Source organism: Venturia canescens, chromosome 7, assembly GCF_019457755.1.
Source record: "Venturia canescens isolate UGA chromosome 7, ASM1945775v1, whole genome shotgun sequence".
NCBI classification, from domain to species: Eukaryota; Metazoa; Arthropoda; class Insecta; order Hymenoptera; family Ichneumonidae; genus Venturia; species Venturia canescens.
In genome coordinates, this window is record NC_057427.1 from 15,124,635 (window position 1) to 15,148,106 (window position 23,472).

The window sequence follows — 23,472 nt, forward strand, 5'->3', positions numbered from 1 at the left end:
CGTCCATTGCCTCGCCCTTTCTCCGCGCTCTATGAGCCCTCGAGTTGAGCTTTAGGCGGAGAGGAATCGAGCGAAAAAGCGAGAGGGAGCGAAACGGACAGACAGAATTGAAAATCACGGGCTGGCAACGGCGGAAACGTCGCGAAAAACGGAAGCGCACCGGCCGCACAACTGAGCGCGGGACGAATGAAATGTAACGCGAGAGAAAGACCCGACATTCGGTGGTCATTTTTTTGAGCTTTTTGCTCCTTTTCATAACGTATGAATAATATTTTATTTCTTTTCCGCTTGAATTATATACCTCCGCAGCTATATGTCTATATAAACATTTGTTTATTTAACGTCGCCCAAGTATATATATGAAGAGACCGAGGATAGAAAAAGGGAATGAGAGAGTAGCCTGTGTTCCAAACAGACGACGGCGAAATTCTGCATTGTAATGGTGTTACAAGCGGGCGAAGCTTCCCATGCGAAACATTCACCACCGGAAGATTACACGGAAGCGATGACGTTGATTCGAAAATATTATTCCAGAAAGCTCGCTGGCTGGCGTTATAGCATCGCGTTGACACACTGCATAGAAACTTCTTCCCCATCGATTATTTTTTTCGAAAATCCCTTTAAGCTTGAAAAACTAAAACATTGAAAGCGTATATATTTCGTCGAAAAAAAACAGTCGAGTTGTACTTTTGCTGGGTGCGCGTCGTATTGATTAAAAACACAAAAAGGATAAAACTTCCGTAACGACTGTACTCAGCACTTAAAAATCTCATTCCTCTTACAAGAAAATCCACGAAAAATGGCTCTTCAAGACGATATAAATAGGAAAGTATATTTCCGGAAAAAGCAAATTTCCTAGGACCTTTTTGAGCACTGGGCTGTTGCAAATAACTCGCGATTTCGGGGCCTTTATATATTTATTATTTGGCCCCGTAACGGAAAGGTCAACAGGACTTTACACTCGCGCATTCTCGATTTACGCTGGTAGGGATTCGCTTGAGCTATTTTAGCCCCGCCGGCATCGAATAAAGAACGCGACAACGATATTTTCCTCGAGGATAAACAAAAAAGAAAATAAATTCACAAAACACAAGAGCGGCGAAGAAATAGCGGGAGAAAACTGTTTTGCACGTAAGTGCACCAAAGTATATGTAATAGTGGGGTTATGTGCGCTGTTTTAGAGAGAAAAGCGCAATCGTTTGAACATCCGATGCAAAGCTCGACTCATGCCCCGTATCTGGATACCGTATACACAGATATACGACACTTTTGTATCCCCTACGCGCCCAGGCGAGTGTGTGAAAATTTAGATGCAAGTGTATTTTGTGTGTTGCATGGGATGCGGTTTATCTCGAGAGATAGGCCCCGCTTTCCAGCGAGCGCCAAGAGCTTTTATGGGGTTCCTTCTAAAAGGAACGGGCAAGGAGATACGAGTTCCTAACAAATGGGATGTATATCTGTATAAATGTATGTACAACGCACGTACCGGGTGTCCCACTGAAGGAACGTCGTCGTCATTGTACGAACGCTATTTGGTGGGTTAACGCTAGGAAGATTAGATGCGAGCGAATTTTACGTCGAGTCACATGAGAATTTTTCACTTTCTCTGGATTCTGGCTTAGTAACTGGTGAATATGAGGAGTGAAATGTGAAATATTTCCTTAAAGCGGACTCTGAGTTCTGAGGGAGAAAAAAGGATCATTGCGACGATCAGCAATCGAGTCGTTTCAAAATTATGGAAGGAAAGAAATCCCGAGTGTGCAGAAAAACGGTTTTTCCATGCGGCTTCTCCAGTAATGAAATCCGTGTAATTAAATCAGTTGAAAAATTCAAATAGAAGGCCAGGAGATCGAATTTCAAACTTGAGGCGAAGTGTCAATTTTCAGGGGTTAAAATTCTCTCTATTTTCTGCTCGGGCTAAGACTTCTACGCGAATTTTAATCGGTCAGACGATATCGACGGTTTTTACTTAAAAGATTCGAAACGGTGAGAGCTTGGAATAGGCAATGGCTGCGATGAGATCGAGGATGAGACACCCGCGCCATGTACGTGGACCAAGCGTCGCATTAAAGGTCGTGAAAAAGCTATCGATAAAATAAAACGTATGGGCAAAGTGCAAAAAAGCCCCTCGGCAAAGTAAAAACAATTTCAACCACCGACTCATGGAGCTTGATAGCAAGACATACGCTCTATATTAAGACATAAACAGAAATCACGTTCGCTCTTTGCGTGGAGAATAACGAAGAAGAAATGAGTGCAGCATACGAAACGAGCAAGAGTTTTTGAAGGGTTCAACTCTCTTATTTTCTTCCGAAAACGAAAGAAAAGAATCGCTCCTTAAAAACGCATTTTCCCCTCACCCTCCGTTTTCCCCTTTCCGCATATTTGTACTATTTCATAGGTTTGCATTCCGAAGCGATTGTTGAATGGTAAACGAGCCGTAGAAAATAATGGATGAGCTCAAACGTTTTTATTTGCTGGAAAAGGCAGAAGAACTTTCGAGTATACGTGAAAGAGGAAATTTACATGTGACCCCCGTTGCCCTGCGCGGAGATTACGCGATGCGTTTCACTGATCCACCGAAACTTTGGTGCGCCGCGATTTCCGTTGAGAAAAACCTGCTCCGTAGAGGGAAAAGCAGCGAGAGAGAGAAGGAGGGAGGGGGGGGGGGAGACGAAACATGTTGGTAACTGTTACACGAAGGTGGCGAAAGCCACGGGCGAGAAATGGAGGATTTTCCCGTTACTACATGATACGCATATATTTATAGGACAGATATAGATCAACGTACTACGTGAACGTTCAAAGAAAAGTAACCATATAGCGAAAGACTCGTTGCCGGTGTATACGGAGTCGCCTGCCGACTCCAGAATCACACACACGCGCAAACACTGTTTAGGTGATACTTGTACGAAGCCCTAGAAGTTTCGCAAGTATTATCCAACGTATATGTGCACAGGGTTCTTCTTGCTCTATACGTATATACGTGCCTGCAAAATTTCCTTCCTTTCCAGTGGGAGGAAGGAGGCAAAAGCCTCCTCCTCCATCGTTACCCCTTGCGAAAAGCCAACAATAAGACGCGATGTGTTTGTCGCTTTTCCATGCACACAAACGCCCCCTTTATTACGTATAAAGTGTTTTGCACGTGGAGATATTGCAAACGTGTATAATGCACTCGGGCTTCGTTTTCTTCGCACTTCGTGCCTTCATTTTCTCGCCTCTATTCTATCCATGCACGTATATCTGTATTGCAAAAGTATTACCAAATAAAATTATGTAAATGCATATGAGTATCTTCAAGACTTTCTAATCGGCGAAGCGTTCACTGCCAAATTGGCAACTTTCCTTTTGGCCTGCCTCATTTAATCCCGAAGGTGAAGCAATTCGAGGGCGAACCTACATTATCGCTGTCGTTTAAAGTCCAAATTGAACGTATTTTTCTATTTTTAGGGACATAGGCTACATTCGTACACTGTCCCAGAACAATTGGCTTTATCCTATCCGCATAAATAACTCCAATTTATCGGTTATAGTGCCGTAGCTATATTTTTTGTCCACCTGACAATGGGATTGAATTTTTCTATAGTAAACGATCAATACCTTTTTCATTTTGCAAACTTCTTTTCATTGAACGACTTTTGAGTCGATAGCGCACAAACGTATCTGTGTAAGCAACGCTTGCAGTTTTGTTTTGTATTATTTATTGTTTTGTTGACCATAGAAATTCACCAACCTCGGTGGATAACAGGTCAAAGCACAGGTCAAACTTTCCACTGCTTCCATGCAGATCAATAGTTTATAGACAAGAAATTCAATAACAGCTCGAACAGGAATTAGCTGCGTTAAAAAAATCATCACGACTTTCTTGAACGAGAAACGAACGGTGTGAGGATATAACACGTACGTTTAATTACAATTGTGCAACGTTACGGAAAATTTTATCGTTCAAGTTGATAACGTTTTACGAGTCACTTTAATATCGAAGGATATTCAATTATTTGTCACCGATGGTCATGTGCGATAAAATTCTCTTGAATACGTTTTACGTACTACAGCCCGTGTGTGCACTCTTGTGACTTTATCATTTTCGTTGATCACACGTTTATAGCTGCCGAAACCAGGTAAAACTATCCTCATAAATGACTGTCAAAACTTTTCGTGTGTAGAGGCTTCATCAAGGCTAGATGCGTTGCGCTCACGGCCTGAAACGCCTCATAACTTTTGAGTTTATAAGCAAACTTCAAATTTGATTGAACGCACTAATGAAAAATGGGAGCAAGTGGAAAAATGAATAACAAAATCGTTGATATGCCGAGCAGAACTCTCAACTTTTAGTTCCCCGTTGAATCCTTTTCATCTCTGGTATTTGGCACGATGCCTCCAAACGACGGAGAACGAAGAGACGTTTTTTCACGCGAACATCCTCGATACAAGAGAACTGAAATTCTGCAATCGTCGTAGTCTGAAAGATGGGACGCTGTTGTACTCATTGCGACGACCTGGCATTGAACAATATGGCCTCGGAAGCGCGATCGAACGGTTTCCCAAAGGACGCATTCTCTAGAAGCACGCTAAGAAATCAGAGAGCTCATCGCAAACATCTCCACCGGAGCGACTTGTTGCCAGCCGTATCTTCGACGTTATTGTTCGATACGAAAAGACCTGTAAAACATTCGATGCAGAAAAAATGGCAACATGGAAGGAAAGTAGTCAAAAGGATGTTCCCATTTTCGAGAGCAGCTTTTCAATCTCTATCGCATCATTATTATTCCGAATAATTCAAGTGAAGCGCGGAGACTCGGAAATGACAGAAGTTGAAAAATCGCCTCGGAAGATATCTGAAGAACCTCGGATACTCGCTAGCTCAATTTTTTATCTCCATTCCAAGAATTTGAATACGCTCACGTATTTGGCGAACTAATCATAGACTCCAATATTGCTGGAAGGTAGATTCAGTGCCCCGAATAGCAGTATTCTTTCAACTGCGATATGAAACTGATCGAAGTTGTAACGAAGTGCTAGGTTAAGTTGTTGTAAGCCGGTCAGCTTTACCGTAACGTCCGAAGAGATTAATACACATATAGATATATGTGCAAAGTGCACACATGATCGTAACGTAGAAGGTTGAATAAGGTATCGGGTATTCATTGTTCATACAAAAAGCTTTCTCTGGAGCAGCATATATAGAGCCCACTCTCCGAAACGTGGATGTATATGTCGATGCCGCGGAGCGTGTTGAGCCGCCATCGATCGAAGCGGCCCCTGCGGGGCCACAACTGTACCAAGAGCGCATCTTCGCTTCCATTATCGCTCGCTTCCTCTTTTCTATACCGGTTTCTATTCTCTTTTGCTCTTCTGTGTGTGTGTGTGTGTGTGTGTGTGTTCTTTTTCGTTTATTTCTCTTTGGCTCTTGTAGCCACACGAATGGCGCGGGTAAAAGGAAGCGCAGGAGCAAGGGGTAAAGTTCGATGAAAAGGACAAAAAAACCCAACGCGAACCATAGATAGGTTTCATGAAGTATTAACAGCCAAGTGCAGTCACGTAACGCTTTCCTTTTGCCCAATGCGTTTTTACATCGATTATACATGTTGCGAAAAATTAAAAGGAAAAAGAACATATTTTTAGAACCTTTGACTATGCGGCGATCTTCGGGAGAAAATTAAAGAAATCGAAAAAATTGATAAAAAATTGACATTTCCTAGGTGAAAATGAGCTTCCCCCTGGATTCACGTCCGCTATTTCAAATTAATCTAACTACTGAAAAATATTTTATTTCCGATTACCACGAACACTCAATACTCTCGCGTTTGCAGCACTCTCAACCATTTTGTTCCAATTATACTCGAATTTCACTTTGAAAAATACAATTTTTCTAGCGATTTGTACTCATCATTTTTCCAGTGATACTCCCAAGGCTAGCATTTAAATATCTCTCCAAAAGCTCAATTTATCGGTTTCCTGTAGAAATCTTATATATATTTTGGGCTTTTTCACATCGAACAAAAATCAGATTTCCCCCTAATTAAGTACCATCGGAAAATATTCTGTTTCGAACTGAACCATGAGCACTTGCTCCAGCTATTTTTTGCTCCACAATAGTTCGTCCCTGGTTTGACGTCCATGGTGCATGAAATATCGAATATCTTTTGTTATTACGCTGGAGTTCGTTAAGTTTTTTTTTTTTAATGAGTTCGTTATGTCGAAAATTCGAGGAGGTTCGTCCCAAATGGACTGCAATGGAAATTGGTTGATCAAGTCCCGTGTATTAGTGGATACTCGAATACGGTGAACATTAGTGGCTTGGAAAAAACAAAGAAAAACAAAACTTTCCAATAGTAGACGAAGAGCTCTGGCGTAACACACACACACACACAGATCGATGCGAGTTCAAAGGGACAGTTCAGTCTCCTCATCACAGCACACACGTACACTACACAAACATACGTAAATATCTACACATTTACAGACATTAGATATCGTAAATACACGCTAACCCCATGTACGAGTATTTGCGGAACGCTTTAATGAGAATCGCGATAGTGGTCGTCGGAGGTAAAACTGATGGAGAGAACACCTCTTGGCAGCTATTGTTCTTATCGAACCACACCGGTTTCCGGCTGTGTCCTACACTCAAATATATGTGGTTCAACTGTTTTGCTCTCTTCCTTTCGACCTCCACTTTCTCGACCCTTTTTCTCAATTACCAACTAAGCAAAAGTTCGTATACAGTGTGTCCATGATGTCCCGAACCTGTGTTTGTCACGTGAATCGATTTACTTCGAACAAAAACGGGCGCGGACGTTGAAAAACTATTCATCAATTATGGCGAGCCAGCGGTGAATTTTTAGCTCGTCAGTTTATTCCGAGATAGCAGTTGAAAACCTAAAATCATGTGATTTCGGTAGCGATAGGACTACTCGAAGTTCATCTATTCGAATCGTGAGAATTTGAAATAAATTAACTGCTTCCTTATAATTCGTCGTTTTTATGGGAAATTTGAAACATCTTAGCACCAACAGTTTCAGGCAATCATCTACAATAATTTGATGAAACGAAGTATTTTAAAAATATCTAATAAACGGATGATGGGAATGATTTATTGAGAGGTATTTAAAACTCATAAACGAGGAGACCCCAAAAATATCTCTCAATCGATCATAAACGTTTGGATGGATATAAAAGTTTAATTTTGTGATCCATAAAATCGAAGGGAAGCAATCATTTGAGTTATTTGGTAAATAACGAAAAGTATATGTCGGTGAATCAGTGTTTAACTTTTTGTGTACCCATAACCGTATAAAATGATATTTTCAATATATGATTACGTATGATGTATCATATTGTAATTTTGTATTGAAAGAGATTCAAAGAGGTTCGAGTTACATGGAGGAATTTCAACATTCCCTTTAGGCGTTGGTCATCACAGTGTAATTTTGTATCTCTAACGCGATTCGACGGTGCACGTTGCATGTAAACTTTGTGTCCAAGCGAATTTTAATGAAACTACACATCGTGGACAATAAAGGGATAACATAGGGTATAATAAAGGCATTTCTATTCGGATACAGCAAGCAAAACGCATCGTTACTATTGGGACAAGACTGTTTCGTTTGTTTCGAATGGGCATCGATGTTATCGTTATGAAACACAGAGAATATACTCGGTTACATTATGTCGGAACCACGAATGACAAAGTACTATGCTCGTATCCTCTTATACGATCCATTCACATTTCCGGTATTATTTCAGTCGCCCACTTTGTGACCAATGTGGCGCATCGAATAAAGTTCCTTCTCGATTGCATTCTGCGACCACCGCGAATTGCTCGGATGAAGAAACGTATGCTGGCCAAGGCGTACAAACGAAAGAATCAGTTTGACGAATAATTTTCTCGATAAATTGAAATGTTTTTATAACCGACGAAGATTCGATGAGGGATTTGTGAACATTTTCCGTCGATTGTCCTTTTTCTTTTAAACGTTTTTAATTCTGTTAATTAAAATGGTATTTGACACACTGTACTGTCAAATGTTGGCATGTTTTGTCGTCGGCATGTTGCAAATTGTCATGGCCTATTAGCCAGGCACGAGGTTCCAGAAATACGTAACGCCTCCGGGGCGGCTTCCGATCCATTCGCTGATGGAAATTTAATTGACTAATTAGTGAGCTTTTGCAGACCCTCTGTGAATGCGCCGGGAATACGGATGATGCATTTTAAATCCTTTGTGCTCTCGGAAAATCCTCGGCTGACACGCGTACAAACGAGACTCGGAGTGTTAACCTTTTGAGAAACGTCACACATGGTCGCCAGGGTAAGAAAAATAAAATAATGAGCAACCGTGATTAAAAATGAACTTTCTTTCGAGAAATAGTGGAATTCATTTAATAATGATGACGCTATTTTTACGAGGGCTGTTTTCCAGCTTCACGAGGAAAGGAGTCGAGTTTCATACCATCTACGGTATCAAAGTCTTCGAAAAAAAAGTGGGGTTTAACAGAATAATCCTTCGCTCCTTTGGCCTTTCGTTCATCCTATCTTGACTGAAGCCTCCTTTGCACCAGGTGATTTTGAGTCCCGGCGTACATTTTCCATGCATTATAGCCTCGGGTAAAAGTGCGTTACTATTCTGCCGAGCCGAGAGTCTTACAAAGTCAGCGTTGCTCAAAAGCAGTGCACGCGTCTGATTCAAAGTCAAGCCAGCTTCAGTGAAGAGTTTGAAACAAACAACGTAGCAGCACGCGTCCTGGAATCAAGCTTCACTTCATCAGTCTCATAATCTTCCTGCAAAGACGCTTTCCTTCTCATGTTCGTTTACGAAGGTAGGATAAAGCGAAGATCGTGTCACACCATTGTGCAAAATTACGTCAAGAAAAAAGGTTTCTCCGTCCACGAAGTTTTTCACATAAAAGTCCACTTACATCGAATTTACTGAGTCATAAAAGTAATACGTCTGCGTATCGGTGAGTCTTTTCGATATTCCCTTCTGAATTATTGACCCATGAGACGTCTCGGAACGCCCTGAGAAAATAAGCGCACAAAGCCAGCGTTATACTGCTATTGACAAAAGGATCGCATCAACGTTGCTCCACCAATGTCGCGATCATATAACCCCCGGTGAATATTTCACCGGAAGGTTATCGCGTCCCGGTGTGATGGCAGACTCGGTTATGGTTAACCATTCCCAAGCGTAGCCAAACTGTAAATATACACCAATACCTTCATTTCGACCTCTCTAACCTCTTTCCCAACGTCCAATCTCGGCCAAGATATTCACACGAATTTCCAACTGAGGAATATTCATGAGGGATTCTACGTAGGCAATGTTCCGAGGGCTTCCATTCACTGTACAAAGTGCGTACACTCGAATACGGATCTGCCCTTCTCGCATATATCCTCGTGTGTGTTCAACATACACACATCGAGGAAGGTGTTGCATGCATGGAGGTGGGTAGAGGCTCAGGAAGCTTGCTTTACGAACGAGTGAATCTATGCAGATGCGAGAGAGAGAGAGAGAGAGAGAAAGGGAGAACGCGAGTACACGTAACGGTAGCCCAGCCAACACCGACAGCCGGTATCCAAGCTTCAATTAGCCAAAGTGTATAAGCGAATCCTCTCCGACCCTCCGCCCACTCGCGCCCTTCCTTCTTGCCCATTTGCTAACTCTATACACACGATACATACGAATGCGCATATTTGCGTTTATCCTTCTCCCTCGGTGTTGATATACACTTTCGTGAATACATCGGCTGCGTCGGAATACCCGAAAAATATATACAATTGTTAATGTTGAATATGGACGCCATTAGAACTTCTCGATGTTATGAAACTTGCGAGCTTCCGGCTATTTTAAAAAGTTTTTATGCTACTATAGCTATGGCGATTTACGTTGACGAAAAAACTCACCACGCATCGTCAGCGCTGTTTAACAATCAAACGCTATCAGTTGGCATGAGAGATCGAACGAGCTGAGCAAACAACTAAACGCGAAGAAAGTAGGAATGGAGAAATCCCACGATTGTTATGATATTGATGCAGCTTCGGAGTTATTTTTTCACATACCTTTTGCTATTTCTTTACAATCTATGTTTGGTCAACTTTTTTCATTTTCAGGACAGCCAATGGTTCACCCAGTGTCACAGACGGTCACGGCGAACGAGGGCCAGTCCCTCGAGATAATAGTGGAATTTTGTTCTGTGCCGGCCTACACAAGAGTCATTTGGCTCTCATGGGAGAAGGTGTACGTGCCTGGTGCTGACGTCACGTCTGACGGAGTTTTCGCTACTCCCATACTGGTAAAAAAAAACATGGTTTTTATCTTTTTTCCCACAGATTTACGACATCCATTTTGATGAGTTTTTTCCGTTTCGTTATAAAAATACTTCGATCGCATGTTTTTGATAAGCAATTTAAATTTAGATTCGATGTCGCTCGTTTCAAGTTTTAAAGACCAGCATGGAAAGATTTTATGGAATTTAGAGAAAATTAAATATAACGACGCGGATGAATGAATCGTAACGGCGATAAAACTGTAAAAACTCTCGGTTCGGTGTCCAATCGGATTGATTTTCCAGACGAACAGAAGTCATTATTGGAATAAGAGCGAAGAAAATATTTTCTTCGTCGGCATGTTTTTGTCTCGTCGATTTTTTCGGTCTCCGAATGAGATTAGACCATAAATCTGAAAAGCAACAAGAATTCGCGAAAGCAGCTTTTCCCGGGTATGGAAAGGGGCAGAAACAGTCGTGTTTTCCGCGGAAAGCCGTGTGGAAGTGAGCGGGAAGGTTGTAAACCGTGCGGAGGCTTTGGTAATATAAAATGCCCGCGGGGGGGCTCGTTTCTATGTATCGGCACACAAGGACTATGAAATTGTTCTTGCGATGTTTTTTCCGCTCTGTCGAAAGCCCGATAAGAGGAAAGGGAAACTCCGACGCCGTGATCCGAACGATTTGTCAGATTTCTGTCGCGGTGGCTCGAGACGAAACGCGGGAAGAAAACCGGGCAACGGAGGCCGAGCCAGAGTAGAATTGGTGGTCCATAAGGCGAAAGAGAAAACGAGATGGGCTCGAGCTCACCCTGAGGGGATAGTTTCCCGTAGTATATTGTCTCGTCACATATACAATCCGTGAAACATCACCGACGGGCTTTTTTATTGGCGAACGTAAAAAGAACACTCTGTATTATCGCGACGTCATACGAAATGAAAATTTTGATCGATCTCAAATCTCCTCGAATATCCCCAACTTCTTTCTCCATCAACTTCTCGAGGGTATGGCACTACGTGTATATAATTGAGCTCGTCTCTCTATATTTATATATACGTGCACAAATACATAGGCTGAATTCTCGAGGCAGGGGATAGGCGAAAAAAAATATGATGACAGAAAGTTAATAGAAAGTCGTGTCGGGAAAGCGGCCGGGGAATAAGGATTATTTGTAACCGGTCAAATGTTGCAGTGAAAAAACCTGTGATTGATGTTTTACGCTCCGTTTTTTTTTATCGAAAGTTTTTTAGTAGTTGCTTTTTTAAATTTCTTTCGGTTGTAAACTTCGTAAAATCTGCATGCACCTTAATAATTAATTGTTTTTCTGTATCGATAGGATGTGGGGGTTCGTATTCACTGTAGCATGTCTAAATATCACAGTCAAAATATCACACGAAAAAATATCACGGACAAAAATATCACCACGACAAAATATCTCACGTAAAAAGATCACGCACACAAAATTTCACAAGACCAAAAATAACTGTGACAAAATATCGCATCGACATATTATATGAAAGCAAATCACGAATATATCACGAATTAATTGAGACATAATGTTTGTTTGTGTGGTGATGTATGCGATTGTCTGTTTAGGTTTTTTTAGGAAGGGATGGGGAAGCAAATCACGAATATATCACGAATTAATTGAGACATAATGTTTGTTTGTGTGGTGATGTATGCGATTGTCTGTTTAGGTTTTTTTAGGAAGGGATGTATGTGTTTGTCTGTTCGGGTATGTTTCTGTAAGGATGTATATGTGTTTGTTCGGGTTCGTTTCTGTAAGGATGTATATGTGTTTGTCTGTTCGGGTTTGTTTATGTAGGGATGTATGTATTTGTCTGTTTGGGTTTGTTTGTGTAGGGATGTATGTGTTTGTCTGTTTGGGATTGTTTGTGTGGTGATGTATGTGATTATCTATTTAGGTTTGTTTCGAAAGGGATGCATGTGATTGTCTGCTTTGGTTTGTTCGTGTAAGGATGTATGTGTTTGTTTGTTCGGGTTTGTTTGTGTAGGGGTGTATGTATTTGTCTGTTTGGGATTGTTTGTGTAGGGATATATATGTGTTTGTCTGTTTGGGATTGTTTGTGTAGGGATGTATGTGTTTGTCTGTTTGGGATTGTTTGTGTAAGGATTTATGTATTTGTCTGTTTGGGTTTGTTTGTGTAGGGATGTATGTGTTTGTCTGTTTGGGATTGCTTGTGTGGGGATGTATGTCAAAAGATCACGCACCCAAAATCTCACAACATCAAAAATAACTGTGACAAAATATCGCATCAATGTAGTATATGGAGTAAAATCACGAATATATCACGAATTAACCGAAGCTTATTGTTTGTTTGTGTGGTGATGTATGTGATTGTCTGTTTAGGTTTGTTTGGAAAGGGATGCATGTGTTTGTCTGCTTTGGTTTGTTCGTGTAGGGGTGTATGTATTTGTCTGTTTGGGATTGTTTGTGTAGGGATATATATGTGTTTGTCTGTTTGGGATTGTTTGTGTAGGGATGTATGTGTTTGTCTGTGTGCGATTGTTTGTGTAGGGATGTATGTGTTTGTTTGTTTGGGTTTGTTTGTGTAGGGTTGTATGTGCTTGTCTATTTGGGATTGTTTGTGTAGAGATGTATGTGTTTGTCTGTTTGCGATTGTTTGTGTAGGGATGTATGTGTTTGTTTGTTTGGGTTTGTTTGTGTAGGGTTGTATGTGCTTGTCTGTTTGGGATTGTTTGTGTAGAGATGTATGTGTTTGTCTGTTTGGATTTGTAGGTGTTTTTTTGTCGTGTGATTTACAGTCATGAAACCGGATTCACCATTGTCAGGAGGTTACTTCACGTACGGTTGATTCAATGTCAATATATTGAAAATATGGGGGATTACAAGTGTATTTCATGTTTGTTCAACTAGATTCTCAGATCCACAGTTACGAAGGCTTGGCAAATAATTCGTACGAAAAATCGTAAGAACAGAATATTTCGGAACTCTTGCCTCAACAAATTATAAAATTTCATATTCGAATTGAATCCATCCAGCACGAGTATCGACGATCACAAAGTCCAATTTTGCGTCGATCGAAGCATAAAGTTTAGTGGCGTTCTGAAAAAAGTCAATTTTTTTTTGTAATATTTTTGCTCATCATGATCAGTTCGACAAAACTGGAATTCCTGAAATTTTGTACGTGCACAGAAAATATTATTGTATGTAACAGAAGTTTAGTTGAATCAACGAATTTCATTTTGTTCGCCATAATTTGTTGATTCATAAAGCATCTTTTTCAGAGTTGCTTCAATCGTCATATTTTTAATGTTCCACATCGCAATAGATTTGTTCGTTTGGTGTTACAGGACGCGGAGACCGAGGCGTGTTATCGAAGCACATTGCGTCTTGAGAACGTCCAATGGTCGCATGCTGGTGAATGGATGTTCCTGGTAAGATCACCAAACGGTATTGCGGACGCCGGGGTGATATTGAACGTAGCGAAGGCTTCCGGTTACAGCGACGCTGATAAACGTGCGCCAACTTTGGCGAACGTATTTTTATGCCTTACGGCCTTATGGCTCTGGACGATCGTGCCCATCTCGGCCGATGCGAGACGACGAGACCAGATAAATCGCTGACTCGAACTTCGAAACCCGAACTTTCGTTCGGTCATTCGTTTGATTAATGAAATAGTTGAGTATACATACAAATACATAATTATGCACTCTTTTCTGAAATACAAATTTGAAGGATCGTGAAGGCACGAGAAGAAAAATAAATTCAAGAGTTAGGTAAACACTTATATTTTTCTTTCTCTGTGCGATTCGTAATTATTGCAGAAATTTATGAGTAACTTTACAACCAAAGGAGTGAGAAAAAATAACACTCCGATGAGAGCGCGTTGAATACTCCTGCAGAAATTCATTCCGGCACTGTCCGGATGCAATTAAATATTTCTATTGATTTAGGGCCACGCTCGTTTTTATATGAAGATAATTGAGTGGCTTAAGTAAATATCATTTGTGAGAGAGCTGATGGTATAATTAAGCGGAAAAATGATCAAACGAAACGGAAGTAGCGGCAAAAAGAAAAATACTGTGTAGGGGAAACGAGAATTTTTGTAAAAATGGTAACGAGCCTCTGGCGTTAAAATACTCTTCATGTTCATCAGCTAAAATCATATAACATTACTTTTTTAGCGACGAAATAATATGTGTTCGAATAGCGATTTTAAATTCTACTGCATATTTGCTAGTTTTTTTATCGAATGAAAATTTCTGTCAACAATATTGGTTCACCTGCCAAGAGTGAAAATAATTCGGGCCTTTTATAAATTGTTGCAACATTGATTTCCTACAAGTGTCGATTTTGAGAGGGGAACATCGAATCCACTTTTCAGACTCTCAGGCCTCTGACCCAATGAAAATCTACACGTGTACGCTCTACTATGAAATTATACTGGATATAAATGTAATCTGGTCAGTGTGTAAATAATTGTATAGATCATTTTGCGTGACGCGATGATGGCATGGAGTGGTTTGTATGATCGGATAAATTGTCCTAATATCAATACGGCGATACGATAATAGCGACCAATTATAATTTTTTCTTGTATTTAAGGACGTTACGAATATGTTTCAGGCCAGAAACCGATCGATCATTGATTCCTGCGAGATTGAGAATCGGCGCGAAGAGTCTAAGATTTGCATGAATCCATTTAGATTTCATTCGTGTGTGGTAGTTCCAAAATTCCGAAAACGTATTATTTTCGACTCGGAGTATGACTGTAAAGCATCCGAATAGCGACAGGCTGCATCCGCTTCGAAATAATGGATCTGAAAAAAAAACCATCGTACTATAGGTGAAAAAGTGGTGAAATGGTGACAAATCTTCATTTGAAAATTCGAAAAATTTTTGAAAAACCAAATTATCGCGTTTGGCAAGTGACTTTTTTGCACTGAGGCCTCTCGCTAACGGGTGACAGAACGCCTTTAGACGGTATTCCAAAAATAATCATACGACTAAATATTCGCAAATTTAATATTCAAACTGAGAAAAGAATAAAAAACGTTCATTGAAATCTCATGTAATTTAATAACCGAGGAATAGAGAGCGAAAGTTTTTTCTTGCGCTGCCAAAGTACGAGTCTTCTGAATAATTTGATGCGAAATAAAAAAATAAAAAAAAAACAAATATTCTACCAATCTAAACGAATCAATTGATACGAAATTGTTGGACATTAATTTTAGGTCGAGTAGATTTGTAACATGTATATAGTATAAATGTAAAGGTTTTTTGGCTGTTGTGTACTCCGTATGACGAATTATACACAGTAATAATGTTAGAGATATATTTATTATTTGTTGATATATTTTTATAAAGTATCATTTAGCCATAATTTCTTATTAGCCTCTCTCCTCCCCCCACATCATGAATATAACTATACATATATATATATATACAAATATACAAACTGAATTACAAACAGTGAGTAAGGAAATTACATTCGCCCGTTGAATCCGAATTTATCAAAATTTCTATCGCAATTACTTCGTCTCAAAACTTGGGTTCTGTTTGCTTTTTAATCTGTTGTAAAAATATCTCATCGATTCTTAACGATTGTCCACTATTTTTGTGAGCTTTTCTCAAGTATCAGTTAATTTGAGACTGGAAAGAGTAGGCGTGAAGAGTTGAAATGGTTGAATGAATAGAGTTTTTGTTTTCATTTGAATGAAAATCGTACATTTGTATGGCGCTCGTGAGGCTTGAATAACTTTCGATTTTCATTTGACTCAAAATATGTTAGTATTTTAATACATATTACAATATATTCGTTATCGTTATATCATTGTACAATATAGGTACAATAATGCATTTCGATTGCATAACCGAAAAACCACAGGATAAACAGTTCCATCGTAACCTGTACATCCGCTTGATTAATTTAGATCGGCATCGATTGATAGCGAAAGTTGTTCGAGTCTGCAGAAAGCTCCTACGGATAAATCGTTTTCACGATATTTCACCCGGCCAAATATTTGTATCTTGTGAAAAACAGAGCAAAGGAAAACTACTTTAGTTCAGCCTTGAAAGCGGTTGTCTTCTGTCACCTAATCTTTTCCTCGAAAATAACTTGGAACGAATATTAATAGGAAATACAGGTCGTAACGATCGTTACAACGTGCGACGATAATAAAACTGACGAGATGTAAAAAAAATGAGATAAATGATGGAAAATAAAGTGCGAGAAAAGCGCGAAAATGAAAAAGGGAAGAAAGCCCTTCCAGGAATCAACGTGACCTAAAGGGAGTGTCAAAGATTTGCGAATGTAAATCGATCGGTGTACGTAAAGCAAAGATGGCTCTTATTAAATGTTAAGTCGACGATTACGAGAGGCGAGAACGAAGGGGGAGACAGAATAATAAGTGGAAAGTCAATTTGTAAGTAGAAGAAAATAAAGCAAAGGCGAGTGCGTCGAAAACGTAAGAATCGCTCGATGCAACAGAAACGAACGATTAATATCGAATGGAAAAATATTGAAGGAGGAAAAATCGATATTTCTCTCGATACACGATAAAAAAAATCTTTTATTATTCCCCCTTGCGACTTAACGAATGTGATGCATCTACCGAACAATAGTAGTAACCGTGCTATATATTATTTATATTTATATATATATACATTATATATCGCGTAATATATTATAACATTATATAATGTATTAATAAAATATATAATATATATGCATATATGTATATATAAATGTTACGATAATAATTAATGAATTTCCTAGAGAAACTAGGGCCAAAACAGCGGGAAAAGTATCTCGGACGGACGGTTAAATATTGTGAAAATAAATAATAACCCCATGATACCGTCGACGATATTGTAAAAAAAAGTGAAATACAAAAGTATATATACGTATATATTAATGAAAAAACAACACCCACACACACAAAAAACATAAAAGTAAACGACAAAAGAAAAAAACGAATGTATAAAAATAAATATAAAAATGCCAATTCGGCGATCGCGAAGCACAAAACGAGGAGGCGATCAGATGCAATTTTTCCACTGATGGAAAACTTCTCGGCGTGAATCGAGCTTATTCGTCGGTCGGCCATTTCATCACGTAGTAAGACACACACAGACACATACGAGACACGTACACAAAAATTTCCCATCTCGCGTGAAAAGAGATGGGATCATGTGTGGAAAAAGAAAAGAAAGAAAATGATGAAAAATGCGAATGCGAGATGTAACTGATATGCGACACCTGTCAACCAAAATAACTGTACGTTCGAATCGAGAAAAGATGTCTTTGGTAAGTGTTAACGATGCGGGGATACAAATAACGTCCATCTGTGTATACTGAATGATTCTTTTCGCGCAAATAAAGGCTCGCCAATTTACTTTTATTCTGGCGTTTCGTCGACTGCCTATTTACACTCCCTTCCGTTTTTCCCATGGGCGACGAAAGATCGAAGAAGGTCATTTCCTTTAATACGCAACCCTGATCCAAGAATACGTTTTTGAATCTGAATTTTGACGTCCTTATTTCTATTCCGTTAGGAAGACGGATCTTTCTGAATCAATTCCCGCGAGAATCCCCTGCCGAAGACCTGCAACTCCCTCGACGAGGGAGCTTTCATATTTTTTTTATGATAGTTTTATTTCGGCCCATAGGACTCTCGACGTCGTGGCTTTAAAACGTCAGACCACAAACAGGTCTAATGCATAATGGATATGCACGATGCCGCTTCTTTCCTCTGTCTGTGATGCTCTCTCTCTCCCACCGTTTTCTTTTCCTCAATCCGATTAATGCACACCGCACTGTGTGGAACTCACCCTCTTTGTGGTCAACTAAACAGTAATATTAGCGGAGGGCATCCCGTAATTATGAGAGATTTCATTTGCGTTTTGTTGGAGAATAAAGGAAATGAGAACGATGAGAAAAAAATTATCGAGCGATCTGTAATGCAAATGAACTTTCTTATTTATTTATCATTTCGAAACAAACAGATAAGGAGATATGAAACTCCTGGTCCGAATTTACATCCGATATTTTCAAGTGGAATCATCAAACGCGACAGGACTTTGTTGATCAAACGTTTCATCGTTAAATTCGGAATTTTCAATAGTCGGTAGAAAGAGTCGTATTTTAAAGGAATAGAGCGATAAATGAATTCGCAAACGTGATTAGGGCCCGAACAAGTGAAGCATCTGGGGTTGCGCGGGCTTATTTGTTCGGGTAAATTCTCCTTGCTGAGTACAGTAAAGAAAAATAGCTGCCAATGGCTATCATCGATACGTTGATATATCTGTATCGTCGAAAAAAAGACTTCAACTTAACGAAATGAGGGCAACACAAGAAACTTTGGACGCGGAGTTTTCACTCTGAGGAAAATTTCCGAGTGAAACTTTTCACCCCGGTGAATACGAAGGGGAAGTTTTAACACTTGGAATCGATGAAGGAGAAGGGTAGATTTATTCATCAAAGTGGATGGTTAATTCATTAAACGGTTTCTTCGGATGGTTTATTAAGTTTCGCGGAGTATATATTCGGAGAAAGAAGAATACAATATATGGGATAATTGAAGAAGGTTTTTCAACGGTTGACTTATACGACGGCTCGATACAAATCAAGTTGAACCAGCAATTAACAACCCCTCGGTATCACCTTTCGCGTATTCGTATACATATGTACATAGAACTGGGGAAGAAGAAGCCTTTGGTAGGCGGCGATGTTCCCTCTCGCAGTTCCGACCGGGTTCCGCTTTCTACATTTTCCGGGCTTTCCAGTCGCCCCTCTCCAAAGAAGAACAGAGACAGGACGAAACAGCGTCTACGGAGGAGCCAGTAAATTACTCTTAACTTCTCGGAGGAGGGTAAAAATTACGGAGTTCTAAGGTTCGGTTCGTACAGGCTTCGAAGGAAAGAAAGAGAAAGAGAGTGAGCGAGAGAGCGAACGCTTAAACCGACTGACTCCTCCTATCCCAGCGAGGCCATAACTCTCCTGGCGCTATCTGCACAGAAACCTTGTGCCCTCCTTGGGTTCTGCCACGGCAGTTTGCCCGTTCGCCGCGGCAACCCCCTTGGCACACTTCAAGCAGCCCCGTCAAGCCAACCGCCTTTAGGCAGTTGGCCTTCTCCTCCTCCTCGCCGACTCATGGGATTTCCGCATAACTTATTTATATGTATTTGCTATCCGGGAGGACACACCTGTCGTCGTATGTGAACACGCGTCGAGGGCTTTTTTCTCCTCAGATTTTGTTTTTCGTCGTCCAACTCCGCAAAATCGAAGACGCAAAAACGCACGAAACGGCGATGATTTTATTCCAGATTTTATTGAATTAGGACGATTAGGACTCAGCTTCATTTCTCTGGTTCTTCATGATGAAAAAACGATTTCCAACGGAGCTCTAAAGCACTCGTGTGTCAAGGTAAGTGAAGACAAACCCACGGTAAATGCAATCGAATCTAGAGCAACGTGACATCAAATTCTTTTAAATAAAAAATTCCGCAGTACTTTTTCACCGTTCTTCAAGAGCGAAGGCGGGCAAACATTTAGTTCCATTCCCCTAAAAATGAAGCAAACGCTGTCTCAGAGTTAAATTTTAAATTTCGAATTACGCTCGTGCAAAGATAAATTCAAAGAAAGATAAAAAAAAAGTCCTTTACGCGAAATCGCTTTCTTTGACCCGTCACGTCGACTTTAATGTAAATTTAAGTATAATTCAAAAGGCGCGGCCTCTCTAATACACGAGTTGTATTAAATAATGGCTCGGGCATGGAGACATAACGAGAAAAACGTACTAACTGCGTCGTCGTGGCACTCTTGGGCGAACAATTTCATCTACGTTCATGTATTTTACACTTTATCTCGGCAAATTGCCACTTCTGACACTATAATAATGAACGAATTGCACTCTAAATGCTAATCACTTCATTTTCACATAAAATATTATGAACATATTCATAGATAAATATATATGTCCATCGGTACACATAAACGAGCGTCTGTTACAACTATGAATCGAGAGCTTTGGAACTAACCGCGAGCGTCTATAGCGCGCTCCTTCGGCTCAACATTTTTTTATCGTCATTTCTAATTAGTGTTCCGAGATTCGTTCTTTGTACACAGTCCCTTCCCTGCGCGGCGGCACTCGGGAATCGTTACGTTTTACAATCGACCGTGTCGCCGCTCGTTTCAATAAAAGGAAAAAAAAAAAAAAAAAAACAAAACCCGCAATAAAAGAACACCGTGAAACCATTATGACTAACAATGGGAATTGTTAACAGTAGGTTTGGGCGATTGAGTCATTCCGATTTGGGCAGTGGCCCGATTTTTGCCAAAGAGGAGATGCGCTTTTTTCCAACTGCAGTCCAACCGATTGTTTCGCATCATTGAGCTTCGGACCGTTCGTTTGATGCTTAGAAGTTAAACTATTAAATTGAAACAATCATTTCAAAAATATCGATAGTTTCGAAACTTGGAGGGTCGTAAAATTGCTGGGGTCAGTATGAAGACCCCGTTGAACTCATTTAAGGATATTTGGTACAGGCCTACAATGTTGCCATGCTAAACCATGCTAAAAACATAAAAAATTTCAAAATTATCAGAATTTTATAAAATTTGGTGAACAATTAGTGCCAAATTTGACAATACAAATTTTTAAAGATTTTTCTTCTGTACAGTTATCGAGCAATTGATCACTAAAGTTCCGTGTATAAGCATAGCGTTTCCATATATACAGGTATACATTCCGGGCATAAGAAATCTGCTTTAATGCGTAATTACTCGATAACTAAGCAGGAGAAAATTTTGAAAAAAATTGTGTTTTCGCACTTGATGTTGAAGAACATTATCACCAAATTTGATCAATTTCTAATTATTTAAACTTTTGTACCATACATCGTTAAGCCTCATTATCCGAGTCGAAATGTTGAGCCTATTTTAAAGGCATTTGACTTGATTTAGACCTCTTATGAGGTCACTTGATGATACTAGTCCTCCTATGCGCCTAAAAGTGTCGCCTGAATCAACTTTTCCTCCTCCTTAATTACTACAGCAAGGCCTACCTCCTAAACAAAATCTTATTCTCCTCTGGACCTAGTTTGAGTAGCCCTAGGTCCTATTTTAAGGTCGATCCCCTGCGACAGCCCCAACCAAAAGTTATGTACCGTTTGCGTATTAAAAGGGTTGATAATTCGTTCGGATCGTAATCAATAACTTTGTAAAGAGCCTATACATGTACTCGGTGCCAGAAGATATAGTAAAAATATCATTTGCTTTCGTAAAATTTATTCTAAAAGTATTTTTGATCCGACATCGTGAGTAAATTTTTTGACGGAACTATCCGGGCTACGCTTCAACATACAGAAAAGGTTTCCTATACAGACGACATTCGCTTGTTCGCTTGCAAAATATATCGTATGCAGCCTAAACGTTCGTACTTCTCGAGACTATATCTGTCAAACTAGATGGTCAATCAGCTTAATTTTTTTTCACAATATCTGTGATATCCTGCTCTAGCTCCTCCTCGTTTTTTATAAACTTCCTAATTTTAGTACTAGCGGTAGAATTAATAATGTACTGTTTGCCTATGCATGGTCCATATGTTACGTGTTAATTGAGTCAACTTCAATTACATATATCTCGGGTTCGGGATGGTGAAGCTTGTTAAAATTTTATAAAGGTGTTGTTCATATGTTAAACAATACGTATGCCAAATTAAAAAAAATTCCTAATTTAACTGTCTCGTGGAGGAACCACCTTAATTACATTTAAATCTACAGAGCGAGTGTATATGTTCTCTCATTCGCAACGTATACATGGGCAAGCTTTTCAATCTTTCTATTCTTTTTCCCCTTATTAATAAAGGAGCATATAAATTATTCCTCGATAATCGAGAATATTTCTTCGAACGAAGTAAGCTTTTGTGAGGCCTCGCTCGATTGCAATACGATAAAGAAATGTTGAGTACTAGTTGCTCACGAACCGGACAAGAGTATCTGTTCTCGGAGGTCGAGTTCGAGATTATATATTTTAAAATTCAACGGTCATCATACAAAAAAAAATTATTAATAAATGGCTTCATCGATGTGTGTTGTCTATGAGCACGCATGTATGTTGCGTGTCACACGTTGAATAGACTTTCGTAAAACTAAGATTTAAATTATTAGTTTTCGAGTATCATCCCTGAATGCGCTGACTCAGGTCACAGGATCGATCTTCGGTCTGAGTGAGCGCCGGATGGGGTTCAAGAGCCATCGTGCGGACTGTCCATTGCGTAGCAACGACATGGATGGCTCACAAATTTACTTTTTTTGTGTTGTATTCTTCTAAATCTTAAGAAATATATGAATTTGCTGGGTACTTCGGAAAGTCATCTTTCCGATGACAGAAACCAAATGGTCTTCACTCACTTCGAAGACCATACTTTCTTTACATTTTTTACTAAAAGATTTTTAAACTTTTCACAATTCTCCCTCCTTCGGCTGAGGCAGTTGTTTTCTCGACAAGAAGGAGTCACTTGAAAATTTAATCTCGAAGAAGACGGACATCCTCGATACGACAATCGAGTCCTGAATTAAGGCTGATTCCGCAAAAGTCTGATTGTAACGTACTGTAGATTTCTACCTCGCCAATTCTTTCTATCAATAAAACTACCGACGTTTATAAATTGATAAATTATCGATTCTTCATTTAAAAACGAAAAAACACTTTTGCGAGTACCTGCGTCGTGATGGTAGTGCGGGTAAGGATCGCCGCTACCTGGGATTTACGACCCGAACTAAAAGGCTGCAAAAATTAAGTATCTCACCGTACAACGTACGTCATTTTACATTATTTTATGTCCTACCGTAGTGCCTTTACTTTCAATCAGAGAAGCATCAAAATAGGCTCACAATTTCGACTCAGGAATTGACTCGCGTATCTCCAAGCTCCGTCAGCTTTGAATCGGCGATACCACGACGACAGAACTGTAACTCGAAAAATGTATCTTCACTCCGGTTAACGTTGAATGCTCCATTGTTGGGTCGATTGGGATTCTTGGGATATTTCGTGCACGGGAGAAATCTTTTGAACTGGAGTGTTGTGTCATTCCTCCGGAATTCCTTGCTTCGGCAAGTTTTTAAGACGAGGAAATACTGGACTCGCGAAAAGCCAAAGGGAGTTGTGCGGTTCGTGCGGATGAACCGAATCTCCGGTCGAAACTTAGTTGAACAGATAG

General features: G+C 39.8%; 1 protein-coding gene across 1 annotated transcript in view; it reads left to right on the forward strand.

Moving 5' to 3' along the window:
- Positions 1-17,652, forward strand: part of tei (teiresias) — a 241,929-nt gene extending 224,277 nt beyond the window's left edge. Inside the window, exons 10-11 of the mRNA XM_043423721.1 lie at positions 10,112-10,293; positions 13,600-17,652. Of these exons, the coding sequence (XP_043279656.1) occupies positions 10,112-10,293; positions 13,600-13,872 (455 nt within the window). The 3' untranslated portion in view covers positions 13,873-17,652. The remainder of the gene's footprint in view (positions 1-10,111; positions 10,294-13,599) is intronic.
- The last annotated feature ends 5,820 nt before the right edge of the window (positions 17,653-23,472 follow it).